At 44.5% G+C, this 15,824-nt stretch overlaps 1 protein-coding gene across 1 annotated transcript in view; it reads right to left on the bottom strand.

Annotated features, from left to right (window-relative positions):
* Positions 1 to 7,382: 7,382 nt before the first annotated feature.
* The window catches only part of LOC128748234 (roundabout homolog 1-like), a 106,810-nt gene continuing 98,368 nt past the window's right edge, over positions 7,383 to 15,824 (bottom strand). Inside the window, exons 24-38 of the mRNA XM_053846795.1 lie at positions 15,243 to 15,361; positions 14,970 to 15,141; positions 14,581 to 14,778; positions 14,086 to 14,112; positions 12,806 to 12,845; positions 12,496 to 12,650; positions 12,064 to 12,423; positions 11,870 to 11,989; positions 11,663 to 11,792; positions 10,680 to 10,808; positions 10,225 to 10,607; positions 9,997 to 10,137; positions 9,717 to 9,923; positions 9,510 to 9,643; positions 7,383 to 8,304 (exon numbers count right to left, since the gene is read on the bottom strand). Coding sequence (XP_053702770.1) covers positions 8,290 to 8,304; positions 9,510 to 9,643; positions 9,717 to 9,923; positions 9,997 to 10,137; positions 10,225 to 10,607; positions 10,680 to 10,808; positions 11,663 to 11,792; positions 11,870 to 11,989; positions 12,064 to 12,423; positions 12,496 to 12,650; positions 12,806 to 12,845; positions 14,086 to 14,112; positions 14,581 to 14,778; positions 14,970 to 15,141; positions 15,243 to 15,361 — 2,330 coding nt within the window. The 3' untranslated portion in view covers positions 7,383 to 8,289. The remainder of the gene's footprint in view (positions 8,305 to 9,509; positions 9,644 to 9,716; positions 9,924 to 9,996; positions 10,138 to 10,224; positions 10,608 to 10,679; positions 10,809 to 11,662; positions 11,793 to 11,869; positions 11,990 to 12,063; positions 12,424 to 12,495; positions 12,651 to 12,805; positions 12,846 to 14,085; positions 14,113 to 14,580; positions 14,779 to 14,969; positions 15,142 to 15,242; positions 15,362 to 15,824) is intronic.

Below are 15,824 nucleotides of genomic sequence, written 5' to 3'. Positions count from 1 at the left end.
AGTGAAAGCCGAAGAGCTCTAAAAACTATTGTCTATTCCACTTGCAAACGGAAGAATTTTGCATTCACTTTTCAACTGTGAAACTTGTGGCATCAATGTAGTACAGTAAAGAGAAGTGCACGCCAGCAGCCAATGATGACAATGATCATGAAAATAGAGGGAAAAACTATGATGTTCTAAGTATGCAAGACAAGTAAGCCTCATCCACAAATGTTGCCTTCACTTTCCGCAGTAATGCGTCTCATAGACGGACATAGAATTAAAGCAGCAGCGAGGTGCTGTCCTACTCCTGACTTTGTCCACAGAATTGCACCATACCATCTTTGAAACATTGCCAAAAAAAAGGTTGCGCAGAAGCTACATTTTTGTCGGAGCACCACCTAAAAATATCAGTAGGCAAGATGGACTTGAGTCAAACCAAGGAAATGAATGAAATGAAGCTTTGACGTATGTGATCAGAGTGAGTCCGTTCAGAGTCTACAGGTAACTTTTAAGAGGCTGAGGACAAGAGTTGGGGGTGAAGCTTCGCGCCCCACCTCTGATGGTCAGATCAAAGGCAGACATCATTATTAAAGTGCCAATGTCTGCGTCATTTTGATGTGGAACACCAGGAATTGCATGTAATTGGGCTGCATATTTTAACTCTAATGGTTTGCCTGTCTCGCTGAACAAGAGTGAGGACGTCTGATGCTGGAAATGTTGATGAGTGACGGGACTGTGGAAAGAGCTCGGGCGGGACTTCATGGAACAAAAGGAAACAATTAACCACGCTGTTGTTTTCGTATAGAATACCTCATCAAAGTTGAAGTTAGGAAACAGCCATTTATCACTTCAAATCATGAGTTAGTGCCTCCTGTTATCGCCAGGTCTGTTTCTGAGGCAGCGTTTAGGCAGTCGCCCTTGATTCTGAGCAACTCTGACGTCCTGCCGGATGACATTTGATTAATTACCAGATTCAAGCGCTCGACGGTTGGTTTCCGCAGCACCGTTCACCCCAAAGCGCCGCTCTGTGCCCGAGCCACCCGGGGGGTCATCTCATGCTCATGGTGGTCTGCCCTTTCGGTCCCCCGGCGACCAATTTATTCCATCCTCTTCATCTCCACGCGCCGCCCGCTTTAGAAGTCAACTCTGATATGGAGACTCTTCACCAAATCTCCAAGGTCATACCCAGAAACTACTATCGCATTTCTGCGCTGGCGCTCAACAGACCTCGGAAGTGAAGAAAGTTAATACTGAACAGAAGACGTTCTCTTAACAGGATACACTACCAACAAATGCTCTGTGTATATATATAACTGCATGGATCCCCAGGTCTCAGTGGAAATAATTTGAACCTCTGAGCGATGTGTTATCAATTATTCACCAAAAGGCAAAATGAGATTATTATTCATAAAAGCATGGTTTTCATGGAGGTCTTTCTGAATCCTGATGGCTTCTCTTCCCACATGACATGTTTACAGCTTGTGATGGACAAAGGAGGCCTCATGAAGCAGTGGCTCTGACTGGCAACCACCAACAAACCCAGGGAGGTAGAACACAGTCCCGCCAGTGTGCGGATGTAGTTCCACCTGACATCATGTAGGCCATGTAGGCAAAAGAGCATGAGTGTACCTTCCTCATTAGCTTTTTTTTTTTTTTTTTAGGTCAAAATTTTTGCAATGATTTGATAAAATATTATTGTTTATTTTAATTGGTGTACGTATTGATTTTTCACCCCAGACATCTCCCGCAACACCCACCTGGGTCTTGTCAATCCCCCAAGAGTTGCGACCTTTGATAGCCTCTGGCTTAAATCGCATTTGGTGTGAACCTACAACATTCAATGGAATGGAAAATACTAAGCACATCTTTGGATCACTGTTATTGAAATTCTAAATAGACAAAAAAGATCCTTGTTTTAGCATTTAGATTGCTTTTGTCAATTCGCTTATTTATAAATCACACTGAATATAAGGGAAATGTATTTTTCAAAATCTGAGACCAAGAACATTCATTTCATCTTGAAAGGCGAGTTAAAACAACAATAATAGAATAAAGAACAGACGGTATGTTAGCCAAACTATAAATAAAAATGTTGCATTGTACAGCAACCATTTGATGAGGTTTTATGGAACATTATTTTTAGTCACAAGATTATACTCTATATTGCTCTATAACCTCTGGTTTTGAACTATTTCCATGAAACCTCTAAAACGCCACCTACAGAGCTCTGAAGATAGAGCACTGTCACATGTGACCTGATCACTGTTTTCTTTGTTTTGTCTGCACCCAGAGCATTTTGCATATGGTCCACCAGCCACTCACACTCCCATGGCAGCTGGGCCAGCAAGGGTTAAAAGACATGCTCAGGATCAGTGTTTGAGTTTCATTATTTGCATTGTGTTGTGATGGCATGAAAAAAGGTTGTGCATACGTACATACATACATGACGCATACGTTCAACATGAGGCCAGAAAGATTTGCGATTTGCCAGCTCGTGATCCTATTGGCTATCGCAACTATCCATCAACTATATGTGTCCGTTCACTCTGAGGTCACCTGCGCCTGCACTGTTGCTGCTGAAGGCCTTGGACATGACGACACAAGCTAGCTGAATTCTCATTGGATGAGAAGTCTAAGCTAGAAAAACAGTACTATGACATGAGTATGATTATTGTATATACTATACATAGTACATTTTGGGAAAATACATTAAAAATGAAATTCACTTTTGCCATAAATATGCTCATGATTTCTGGTTATGTTAGGCCAGCAGCGGAGGTCTTGCTTGGCCCTGACGGTCCACCACTGACATCAGATCGCTCCACTTGCCGAGGAATTAATAGATGTTTGGTCACCAACAGTGACTTTTACAAAGAGAGACAGCAACCTGATTCAAATGTGACGAACGTTCAAAAAGCTGGCGGATGATTGGATTCATCTCCACAGCCCTGTTTAGTTTTTCGTAAAACCACTCTTCTGGTGAGTGAAGCAGACGTAGGCGAGCAGCAGACAGACGCCACTTGACTTCCTTCTCAGTGTGAAGGTTTCTGCCAGCGAAAGCTAATCTTTGACAACTCCATCTCATCAGCAGATTTCAGCTGGCAACATCCCACAGTGAACTTTCACAGCGACGGCGAGAGCTACATCTCCATAAACAAATCTGACTCCACCACAGCGGCGCTGAGCTTCACCTCGGCGCAGATTGATGATGTTTGACACTGTAATTCCTCGCCAACTGGCTGCATCAGGGAGAAAGAAAGTTCCTCAAACTAGCACATTTGAACCTGCGTCACTCGTGCTGCGCTAAAACCAGTGTCCACGTCGGCTCCAGCGGCGGACGAGGAGAATGTCAGGGAGAAAAGCTACTTCTCTGATCTGAGATGTGGCTCGTATCTCTGCCAGCACCTGTTTACTCCTCCGCTGCGAGTCTAATCCCAACCTCTGTCATCTCTGTCCTTCAGCTCCCACAACAGCACCTTCTGCTCATCCTCAATAAAAGTCATTATAGGAAATCCTGTCTCCTGAATGATTGCATGTCCTCGTTCAGGAGGCCGAGCCCCCACAGACTCCCACAAAGAAGGATTCAATCATCATCCGACATTTGCAGGATCATAATGAGGGAGAACTGAACACCTCAGTGACATCTGGAGCAGTTCATCTGCCGGGTCAGATGGGGACCTGTCTGTCTCCACGGAGGTCCTCGCCGCTAAATCATCACCAGAGGGTGACAGAAGTCGGATTCACTTCTCCTCGCAGCGTCTTCTGTCACGTGTGGCCCAAGTTGAGTTTTTGTCAACAGACTGCCACACACTTGCTGTATAAACAGGCCGTAATTAAAAGTGAAACTTAAAGGAACTCACACACACACACACACACACACACACACACACACACACACACACACACAGCCTCTCCGAATCCAAAGCAAACAATGTCATCTGTCCTTGACAAGACAAAACCCTTGCCTGCTGTTAAAGTCACTTCCACATATTATTTGCCTGAAATACCTAAAAAATATTTGCTTTGGAGGAGAATTGGAATCGGTCATGTTGAAAATGGAGAAGAGCAACTTTTAGCTCTTTTGTCAGTTAATCAGATCTCCATGTTAATGAGAGAGCTGTTTTAATGACTGTGATTATTTTATCAAGGATCTTTCTGGCAGTAAATTGCTGTGTGTGTCACACACCTGCAGTGTGCATTTACACAAATGTAATGGCCTCCGAAGACATGCGAACGCGTGAAGAAGCATGAAAGAGCGCCAAGAGCTACCACACCCTTTCATGTCGCTGGATTCTAGTGATGGTAGAGTACAGTATGTGGCACTCTCTGTTTAAAACAGATTTTTTGGAATAGACATTCAGTGGTTATAGAATAGAGAGCTTCATCCACTAGACTCTAAAATGTTTCATGAAACCTCCTCAGAGACAAGATTATACGACACCAGCCACCCTCCATTTCTGCCCTGTTGCCCCTTCCCTTTGGAAGGAGGCTGCAAAGCATCCAAATCTGGACCACTGTTTCATGAAACAGTGTTTTCATTTTCATTGCCAAATAGGGGGTTTACTTGTGATGTGTTCGCTGTGTCGACCCTTTGGTACGTGTCCTGAGTAATCTGGCAAGTATATGAACAGTGCACCAAGAAATGCACCAATGACGTGGCTGAAGACGGTCGAAGCCTCAAACTGGCCGTACCACGTGACCAGCTCAGGAAGTGGATCGAGCAGTTCAATTCCTGCTTTAAGCGGCACGAAACGCATTATGTTTTGTGAGCAGCTCTGTATTGATTATCGATTACTGTTGTCATGGAACCATCGAGAAAGAGAAAGTTTGGGAACACTTCGATCTTATCTCTGCCAAGAAGGTAAGTACGATGTATTACAGATATAGCGGGAGAAACAGTTGAAAAAAATCTTTTTCAAATTTGCTGTGTGTGTGAGCGCATCTTATCCATGTCTCCTCAAACACCATTATAGCATTTACCCCATCTATGTCTTATATTGTTGATGCCAATCCTACTGAAAGCTTTGGGCAGCAAAAGTTGATGCTTGTAGAATCTTATATTTCATGTCCACTTGGTGCTGCCAGAGCGCAAATGAACCTTCTTGAAGCGCGGACTCATGAGTCGAACCTTCACCTTCACCTTCTTCTACCGCTTATCCGGGGTCGGGTCGCGGAGGCAGCATTCGGAGCAGGGAAGGCCAAATTTCCCGGTCCGCACAAACCTCCTCCAGCTCATCCCGGGGGATCCCGAGGCGTTCCCAGGCCAGATCAGATGCCCAAGCCACCTCAACTGGTTCCTCTCGATGTGGAGGAGCAGCGGCACCACCCTGAGCTCCTCCCAGATGACCGAACTCCTCACCCTATCTCTAAGGCTGCGCCCAGCCACCCTGCGGAGGAAACTCATCTCAGCCGCTTGTATCCGCAATCTCATCCTTTCGGTCATTACCCAAAGCTCGTGACCATAGGTGAGGGTGGGAACGTAGATCGATCGGTAAATCCAGAGCTTTGTCTTGTGACTCAGCTCCCTCTTCACCACAACGTCCGATATAGCGACTGCATCACTGCTGCCGCTGCATGAGTCGAACCAATTCTTCTAAATGCCTCAGCGCTCCAAGAAGCTTCATCTCACCATTACCAGGGTTTATCGCTGATGGGAGGTTTCATTGCTACTGAAGTGTCATCTAGTGGACTCTGAAAATGAGGACAGTGTTTCAGTTGTGATGGGTTCATGAGGCTTCATGAAAGCGAAGGCAAATGTAGAATGTTCAAATGACATCATTTTTAAACCAAGAGCGCCACCTACTGTTTCACGAAGCCTCATCAGTGTATTACTAGCAAATCTACAATCCTTGAGCAATACATCCAACAATAATACAAAACCAACAGAAAATATGTCTCACAAATCCTAGCAATGTTTCTAAACTCTATATTTAGTCTCACGCTGGCACAGATTCTGTAGTGCACTCGTCAAGAGGTGTCTTGGCGCTGCCTTCCTGAGACACAGCAGGAAGATACTTAATTGGTATACAATGTTTTTTTTCTCTGTGGCAACTCCCACTGTGAAAGGCTTTGCACACAGATCAATCTCATCTACTGACAGAACGACAAGTCTTTTCTTTGCGAACACTCATCTGTCCAGCTCTGATGGTTCTTCAGTCTAGGACCATGTCATGAAGCGCACTATGAAACACATCAGGATCACTGTGATCAGAATCAGCAGCAGGCTGGAACAATTCATATGATCCTAAAGTGCTCCTCATAAACATGGTTACTTCACGTACTGTAGAGAAATTGTGGGTTAATGGTGTGTTGAGCTCATGAGTCTGACAGTGAACTTCAGGGTTCAGCTGCTAACTTGTCAGTGTTGCAGAGGTTTAGTGAGCATTCAAAAACGTGTTATTCTAGCAGGAAATTCATTTATCGTGACTTCGATAAAGGACCGCTTTAAGTCCACAAAAACCTTTGCGATGCTCTTATATTATCAAGGACAGACTGTCAGATAAAAGGCACAATGCTGCCTGAGAGGTGAAGAACTGTCCACCCGTCCTTGCTTCTCTTACTCTTGGCACAAAGTCTTTGAATATGAGTCGGGTTGGACTGTGGCCAGAGCTGAATTGTTCCTGGGTTTGAGTGCAGCTTGAGGTTTAATTACAGAAGAAGCTTTCGATTATTGTGATTATTTCTGCTGGTTCGTGGGTGGGTCACTCGACCTTCCGGGATGATTCATACACTTGTCGATGAGACGCTCAGAGTCAGCAGTGGAACTGGCCGTGGCAACACGCGCCGTCTTGTCTGTGAGAGGGCGAACAGAAAAAGACATCCAGCAGATTATAAAACAGCATTTTGAGCTATTAGGGATGTGAGCACGGATTTCTGGGAACCAGTCGTATCAGGAATTCACTTAACTATGGAAACAGGTGATGCGGAGCTCGGAGTTCAACCTCAGCTTATTCCCTAATGGGTGGCTGGATCCTATCCCTGCCACTAGGGCTAAGAGGCGGGGAGACCCTGAACCAGTCAAAGTGGGAGGAAACTTGAGTTCTGGTTTACTCCAAGAATCAAATCTACATCCTTCTTGATGTTAGGCACCAAATCTAACCACTATACCACCACGCCAGCTGTAAAAATACACAACATGAAATGTCAAAAGACTTTGTAAACAACAGCGATTTGTTGATAAAGCTTCATGATACAGCATCCTCATTTTCAGAGGCCACTAGATATAATATTTGGCTTTGTACAACTGTGCCAATGAAACATCACTTCATTTTTAAACCAGCAGCGCCACTTGCTGAGCTCCAAAACTTAGAGCACTGTTTCATGAAACCGAAAAAATTGTTGTACAACAAATGTAGGAACAGTGATATTTATTCAAAGTCGAATAGTTAAAGTGACAGACTGTTCCACAGACAGGAAAGAGCTGGACAATAGAAAAGTCAATCTAGTTTCTTTTTTTTTCTACACCAGTGCTTCATAATATTTCATTTTTTGTGCTGGTTCGTGTCAGATCTGCGAGTATCATCGTACCGAGAGAAGCCTACAGCAGCAGAGGGAATCTTCCCATTCAGTCCATTTATTTTAGGTTTCAAAAAGGGCAGATGTTTTTTCAGGGCGACTCCACCGACCCAGTCTCTCCTGATGCTCCAGCAAAATGAGGAAGAAAGTAATCGGAACGCTAATGTGACAGAAAAAAGCTCCAAGAGGAGAATCTGCATGCAAATCTCTCATTGACACACAACAAATATTTTCTTTTGAAAGCAGCTGGAAATGTTGGCGATCGAACGCACAATCACAGGAATCAACATTCATTTTCTCAGTCGACTGACGAAAACATCAGTGAGCCTCGGAAAGACGACTTGTACAATAATAATTAATAATAATAATAATAATAAAATGTAGTGATTGTGCTTTTATAACCAAAGTAGAACAAACATTACAAAGACATACATACGTGTACATCACCTTATTCAAAACATTAACACTGCTATAGAAAATTTGAAGCACTTCTGTGGCCGCGGACAATTTACAGGATGTCTGGGAACCACCCAGTTACAGTGAGAATCGTGAGGCGACCACCCAGCGAAGGTGAATGTGCCGTCATTCGAAGAACCCAGGACCGGCGATGTGCAGGATTATTCAGGTTTGTCCATCACTTGCTTCCAAGATGTCCACACACAGAGATATGAGAGCTTTTATTTCCAACATTTAACCATTAAAAAAAGGACATTTTGTGCTGCAAGTCTTTCTCATTCCACTCCAAATTTGGCCTTGTTTGACTTGACTGCCAGTAACTGACCACAAATCTTCTTAGCTCTGCAGGAACTGTGGGAACAAAAGGAAAATCCCACTTAGGTCATGACGACAGACAGATGCACAAGAAAAGTAGAACCATCTCAGTTAGGTGAAAGTCAGAAAACTACATTGTGTAAACTATCCTACGTATGGGTTGCAAGATTATGAAGGCAACAACTGCGCCAAGACAGGCTTGTAGTAGGAAGGCATGTAACCAGGAGGAGAAGTAGAAGTTTACAAATATTACTTTAGTTTCACCATGATACTCAACAAGTAAAACAAATATTATTTTGTAGTGATCCACCACTGTTAAAGTGCATGAGAACAGGTTTTACTGCAGGTTTCTTGAGGGCAGAGCAACAGTTTTCTATGACTGTGTCTGCTATTGAAAAATGGCATCTAGTGTTGTAAAAACGGCTATTTAAGTCAGAGATTGTGTCTTTCATGGTTCGCAGGAGGGTGAGTTTGAGGAGCTATGAAGCCACCAGCTGCAGCACAGGACCAGAGTCCACACAAAAACGGTATCATTTAATGAGCTTTTGTCACGATATAACAGAAATCAAACATTAAAACATCATAATAATATCCCTACATTTCAAAGGTTTACACTACACTAGACTCCAGTATAAACAGGACTACGGCTTCATTCTCCAGCCAGAATTATTAAGGATATGTGCGTTCATTACTAGCAGAGTGATGCGGTTTAATGGACCGGTGTCCCAATTTTCATAGCGTAGAAGATGTCACTCTTGGTTTAGAAATGTTTTGCTGAAATCATAGCTGATAGTCATAGATTATACAACGCAGACAGCCATCTAGTGGACACTGTTTCACGGAACCTCATCAAGTGTGTTAGTGTCTCTACGTTAGCTGGTATTAGCTACAAATGAGTATTGTAAACAGCATAATTGACAGTGACCTCTTCTTCCTGCCTCCTGTGGATGAGTTGAGCTACTCTACTGCCACCTACACTCTGACTGAGAGCATTGCAGTCAAGGATATTATTCAGACCAAATTCATATCAGACAATAATATTGGATAAATGAATTGAGTCTCTTGGTGGAGACTCTCTTTTGATCCTCTCTAGTTGTGATGGATGTAATAATAACTGTCTTCAACCCTCATCCCACCTGACTAAGATTAGGACTTGCGCGCTGTGTTGTACCCAATCTAGTGGTCAACTAGTCAGAGTAAACAAAGATTCATACAGATCGTTTTTTTTCTGGACAATTCACCTGTCCTGTAGGGGTCACCTGTCCTGGTTTGGTCCGTGAGTCTACACATGGTAGAAAGCTGGCCGAGCCGTCATTGGACTCCCTCTGACCCGAGGGAAACGAGGGACGGCTGTACAGAAGAATGTCCCCAAAATCTGGAAACAAAAAGGACAAGATGGTTTCAGACACTTTGTCCTAGAAGTCTCACGTCACGTGAAAGCCGCTCACCCGAGTTCTGTCTCCCAACTTTTCCTGGACTCCTGCACTTGTCCTGACTTTCTTTCTGCTCACATAGGCCTTCTTTGACCTTGTGGGTCCCAGTGCTGCCCCGTCGGCCACGTGTCTCCCCAGAGCCCATCCTCGGAAGCGTGGCCCCTCGAACTCGATAGTCGCCATGGGACGACTGGTTGGGGAAGTTGAGGGGCATACAGGAGTCTGAGGGGTGCAGCAGAGACAACAGACTCAATATTGGAATCTTTGAAAAATCTGGGAACACAGGTCTCGCTACCATCATTGAAGACGTCGCAGTGTTGATAGCCGTGCTGTCCAGGGAGCGTATGTTTGTGTCTCTTCGGCCGCTTATGTGTGATCGCAGGACTCATGTTGCTGTCAGTGGACATGGGGCTGCTGGGTCGCTGCTGCTGCCAGCCTGAAACAAAGACACCGGATTCTTAAGATCAAACATTCAGACATTCTGATAAAACCTGATGAAATACAGAGCACAAGGACGTCTCACCCGACTCCTCGGAGTACCGGCACATGCGCAGACCTAAGACATCCCGTGAAGATGCCACGCCCTGGTTGAAATCGCCATCCGTGAAGAAGGATCCTTCTGAAGTGCTGACGATGCTCGACCTGCCCGACGATATGTTGTCCTCCGACGCTGACCCCCAGCTGTTGACCATGGAGCCAGTCACTGAGCGGTCCAGGTCGCCAGTGCTGGAGGCTGGGGTCTGCTCCAGCCCATGGAGGTGTTGCAGTGGGCGTTTGTGCTTTAGCTTGTTGTGGTGTTGAGGATGAGGAATCTCAGCTTGTGTCTCCTCTTCCTTGTCTTCTTCCTCCTCTTCCTCCTGGCCATCACTGTCCATGCAGACAGGTATGGAGCTGTACGTGTGCTGGCTGCAAGGAGCACAGACCGGGTCAGAGGGTCACAAAAATATATACAAAACGGCTGACTAAAAATGTGTGTACCCAGGGTGCCCAGCTCCATTATGCAGGTTTGTGCTCGGGTCTCCCTGAAGCGCTGTAGTGTCACTGTAGGGCACAGCTGCTCTGGAAAGAGGGTTAGGACAGCCCTCCGCTCCCTTCTTGCTGTCAAAACTGATGAACAGAAGACAGGAAGGGCACCAAGTGGTCAGCAGTTTTACATGAAGCCAAGAATATTTTAATGGTGAACTTTTCAACACCTTTTGCCTCTGAATAGAGAGCACTATTCACTTGGTCCTCAACTTCACATCAATTTACATGTTTCAGGCTTTAAATAGCTGAGTGAATCAAAGACAAAGTCCACAGTATTTGGCCCCAAATTAAAACGATAAATTAAAATAACACCAACGCTCTCACTGCCTTGACCTAATAAATAATACCTAATAATAAAACAGTAATAATGGCTTGATTTTTTTCATCGCACACCTTGCTCACTCTTGCCCCCTAAAGTAACAGATGAAGTACTGCACATGCACAGGAGCCTAAACAGTTCATGCTATTTGAGGGAGTCTGGCACATTGGACAAAAAGAGCACTTGGGTAGCCCTGACCTAAACCGCAACTGTGAGTTAGTTGGAGCACAAAATATAAGGTACAAAGGTCAAAAGATCGTCCTGACTGATTAACAATTTTTAGACAAACCTTTTACAACACCATACCTTGTACCCCACCCCCCAAATCCTCCCAAGCGACTGGCCTCTAAATGTTTTTTGTAATAAATGTTTTGTAACTTTCATTAAAGCATGAAGCAGAAAGTGCTGAGATTCATGCCACCAAGATATTCAGTCTTGTCACATCAGATCAATGAAATCATAGGCGTTTTATTGACTCAATTTGCAGCTTTTGGCCTCCAGAGCTGCCTCCTCAGCAGCAGCGCGGATATAACCACAATGATATAGTTTTATCAAAAGCTTGAAGTCCAAACACAACTCCAAACTGCTAACCCAGCTAGAGTGCTTAATCTGTCACCTCTTGTCCAGTGGAACGCTGTACTCATCCCCAATCCAGGTGTGAGGTGGTGGAGGGGGTGGGCCTTCTCCAAAGCTCACTGAGGGGTTTTTCTTCATGACTCGCGTTCCCTTTCTTTGACTCTGACTCCCTGTGAGAGAAAATGGAAGCAGCAGGTGTAGGGATTACTGTGGTTCAAATCTCATGAAATCCGGCAGCCTGGCTCACCTGAGGTGCTGCTGCTCCCTCGATCTGAGCTGTGGTGTGAACCTCCTGTGCTGTGATCACGTGTCTGGTTGTAGCTGACGATTTTTGGGTGCATTACCCCCTCACTCTCTTTAAGATGGTCTGCAGACAGAGACGGTGACCACCATATGAGATATTTGGTTCAGTGTAAACAATCACAGGGCGCACCATTTTACCGTTATTTAACTTCCCGCCCTGCTCCACTATGTTGTAATGCATCTGGTTTGCCATCTCTTTGGGGATTGGGGGCGGGTTGGGGGGCTGCTTCCAGAAATGCATGTCTTGTGGTTCTAGCATGGCACCCCCAGTGGCTGCTTTGTTCTTGATACCGGCCTGGATGAGCTGCGTGGTGGCATAAGGGATGGGCTCGTATGTTCCCGAATCTCCCCCTGGACTCACTTGGCCGAAATTATTGAACGTCTTAATTTCGTTGAGCTTGTTGGAGTGGTTGACGTCGGTGTAAATGGCTGTTTCCGAGCCAAGCTGCATCCCCTGCTTGGCGTCTGGATGGTTTCCAAAGTTGGCAATGCAGTCGGCTGAGGGTGACACAGAGCAGAGGGGCAGATGAGTCAAAGCAGCACTCCCACCTGAGCGAGGACCTGACAGACCTGGTCGGCTGTATGTTGTCATGTTGCTGTCACTGGTGCCGTTGCCGTTGTTGCAGCAGCTGATGCTACATTCTTTGTGATTAGCGCAAGCGTTGGGCCAATTATCAGGCAGCCACAGCTGGTTCAGCGGTTCCCCCATGCTGAGGAGGCCTGGCCTGTGCAAGAAGAAGCACAGCCCTGTCACTCAAATGCTCCAGCGCTCGCCTGCTGCTGATGGAGTTACATCTCCCCCCAGTGCTTCTCTGTCATAACTACACACATTTTTTTCATGGCTCCTAATATAACACAAAGGAACAAAAATACAAGTTACCTGCCAGCGCTGCACACAGACTCGCCTCTTTGATATGCAACTGCAAAGAGAAGCAGAAAAACATTGCAGCTTGATGAGCTGTCAAGCCAGAGAAAGCGCCAAAGGCAAAGTAGAGAAAGAAAGATGAGAGCAGATGCGAAAGTCAAAAGTCAACTCGGTCCAAAACTGTTCGTCAGGTCTGCCCATTGTGCTTTAGAGAGCACGCAGTGATTGGCTGCGACTTCAAACTCCGAGCTGATTTAGAATCAGCGTTGACTCAAGTGAAACTTTAAAATAGGCCTCACTGAACAGAACATTTCATTATATCTACTATTCTAGACAAAATAATCAAAAGGATTTGTTTTTAATCCACATACTGTGTTGTATGTAGCTGGGACAGAAATAGAAATAGTGGAGAAATGGACCAGTGGACACAGGTCTGCATAACTGCCCTGCTTTAAATATGAAGGTTAAAAAATTATAGAAAACTATTTTTTGATTTGTTCTCTTCAGACATCACTATACAATTTTTCAAATTGTGTGACCAGTTTTTTTTCTTTATCCTTGTTTGTTCATGTTTTTTTTTAATGTTTAATTTTATTTTTTTGGTATTACTTATGATGGAAATACATGTATATTACTGACCTTGCTGCAGATTGATGTTGATCACCAGTAAAATATTCCGACACAGAAAGTCTAAAAAAACACTTGGTATAACTTTGTTCGGCAGACAGTCTTTATTGTCCAGAGTCATTTTTCTACTTGGACAAACATAACTAAATGTACCCGACTTCCCTTGAGCAAATTAGAATCTGATGCACGTAATTTTTATAATCACAAGAACAATTCACTGCCACATGGTCAGTTAAAACATAAACCACCATTTGCTCCTGATAAAATGTGATCGAGTATGACCTTGCTCAGGTTACAACCTCTGCTATTATCATTGCAGTGACTGTAAGAAAAACCTTGAACACAATTTATACTATGTTATCATCCCAATATCTGGGTTAGATTAATATGATATTCATATGTGAAAGTTTTAGATTTCGTACCTAGCTTGATTTTTATAAGCAGCTGCATTTGAAAGGCACAAATAATAGTCCTTCTTTTTTCTTTTTAGGTATATTGTTTCCTGCCTTACCCCTACTTGGAAAATTGCGAATACATAACCATATTGCGTGCAGTAATTGTTTTAAATGATTTTTTTTTTCATGTTTCAAGTTTCTCGCAGTCTCCCTTTGTTCTTTCTCCAAATACCATGTCCACATACGGCGGCGCAAACTTGTTATTAAACGTACCTGTTGGCGTGAAGGTGAATGACGGCACTGAAAGACAAATAAGGGGATGTTACTGTTGTTGCCATGCGGCACACTGTGATTTAGTAGTCTCTGAGCACCTCTCTGAGCTGCAGCCCGGACCTTTCATTTCAAAGCACTAAAATAACTGCATGTCATCTGTGACAAGAGTGTCCAGGTGAAGGCTAATGGTGTGACAGGTAAAAGCAGGGGGAAGGGGAAAATTACGGAGATATCCCAGCAGCTAATGGTGAGCTGACAGGCCCACCACTAAAGGTCAGACTCTGAACGTCTCCATGTCGCACATGCAAACTGTCTCATTTGTCTGTGAAGTCTCCGTTCCAGGAGCGGAGAGATATTTTTCCACCCTTTGATGACATGGGCTTATCTCCCTCGAATGTCACTTCCATCTCAGCCGCCTTCATGGCTCCTAAATCACGATAACCTTTAAATTATTCCACACAAACTCAAAGCCGATGTAATAAAGCACAGACCAACCTTTGCGGATGCCAGTGTAAGTGCTGCTGAGGCCGCTTCTCTTCTTCCTGTGCCGGTACAGCCACACGCTGAAGACCATGAGCACCACCCAGCAGGTGGCGCCAATGCCTGCAATGAACGCTGGCTGCCTCACGACATCAGAGATATGAGTCAGTGTGTCTTTCTCCTCAGTGATGTCCATCATCTGTCCGCTGGAGTCTGCAGGAGGAGCAACGAGACGTGATGCGACTGACGGGAACCATTTAGTCATAGAACCTTGTTTGTTGCGGTGAACTATGAGCCACTCGCGCTGGGTTCAATAACAGGCTGAGCATCAGATGACTCACTCAAACTCAGGCACACATTTCTGTTTCGGGACAAACCAGCAATTGTCCTTCTTTGTGACCAACCTAATTGGAAGAAGGTGACATCACTTCTGACTCCAGGTCCGGCTGCATTGCTCGCTGCCACCTGCACCCGATAACGGATCCCCGGTGCCAAACTGGGAATGAGCAGGGAGAAGGTGGAGCTGTCCACCGACTGGTTGACGTGGTAGCGACTCTCATTGCCGAGACACCAAATCTGTCACGAGAAATGGAGCAGCAGATGACAGTGATTAGCCCGAGGGTCACATCAGACAGCGCCACGGTAATGTAAGAGACAAGACTTCTCCTTCCTTCTACCTTGTACTCTTGAATCACTGCAGGTTCTGGGACTGGAGGCGGCTTCCAAGCAATTAGGATGGCGGTTCCATTAAAGTCACTCTTTGTCACTGTAACATCCTGTGGTGCCGTACTCAAAGCTGAAACAAAAAAAACAGGGAATGAGTGAAGCGGTGAAGCCCCTTCTTGATGTTATCATCAAATAAAAAAGCAACTTTTACATTTTTGGGGCTCAGTTATTGCCGGCATCATTCGCTTCACGTGACAAGAAGAATATTCTACTGAACGTTGCAACAGAGGAGGTCGCCACCAGGCGGCACTGTAGACCAACAATCTACGATTTTAAGTCATTCATTCTAGCCGAGAGGAATTATTCCAAAACTGAGTTTCCATTTAAATACACAATTCAACAAGGATCTTTATTTTAAAAAAGTGAACATTTATTTATTTTTATTTATTTTAATAAAATCAAAGTGATTTATATATACTGAACGATTTCTGCCACAAATAACAAATAAATGCTTTAAAAAAAAATCAAATAATAATAATAATACAAATGTTTAAGACCTTGGGATCCAACTTTGTTATGTTAATAACAATGTA

This window comes from Synchiropus splendidus, chromosome 17, assembly GCF_027744825.2.
Source record: "Synchiropus splendidus isolate RoL2022-P1 chromosome 17, RoL_Sspl_1.0, whole genome shotgun sequence".
NCBI lineage: Eukaryota > Metazoa > Chordata > Actinopteri > Syngnathiformes > Callionymidae > Synchiropus > Synchiropus splendidus.
The sequence above is the reverse complement of the archived record's forward strand: the minus strand, read 5'-3'. Positions and strand labels throughout refer to the sequence as shown.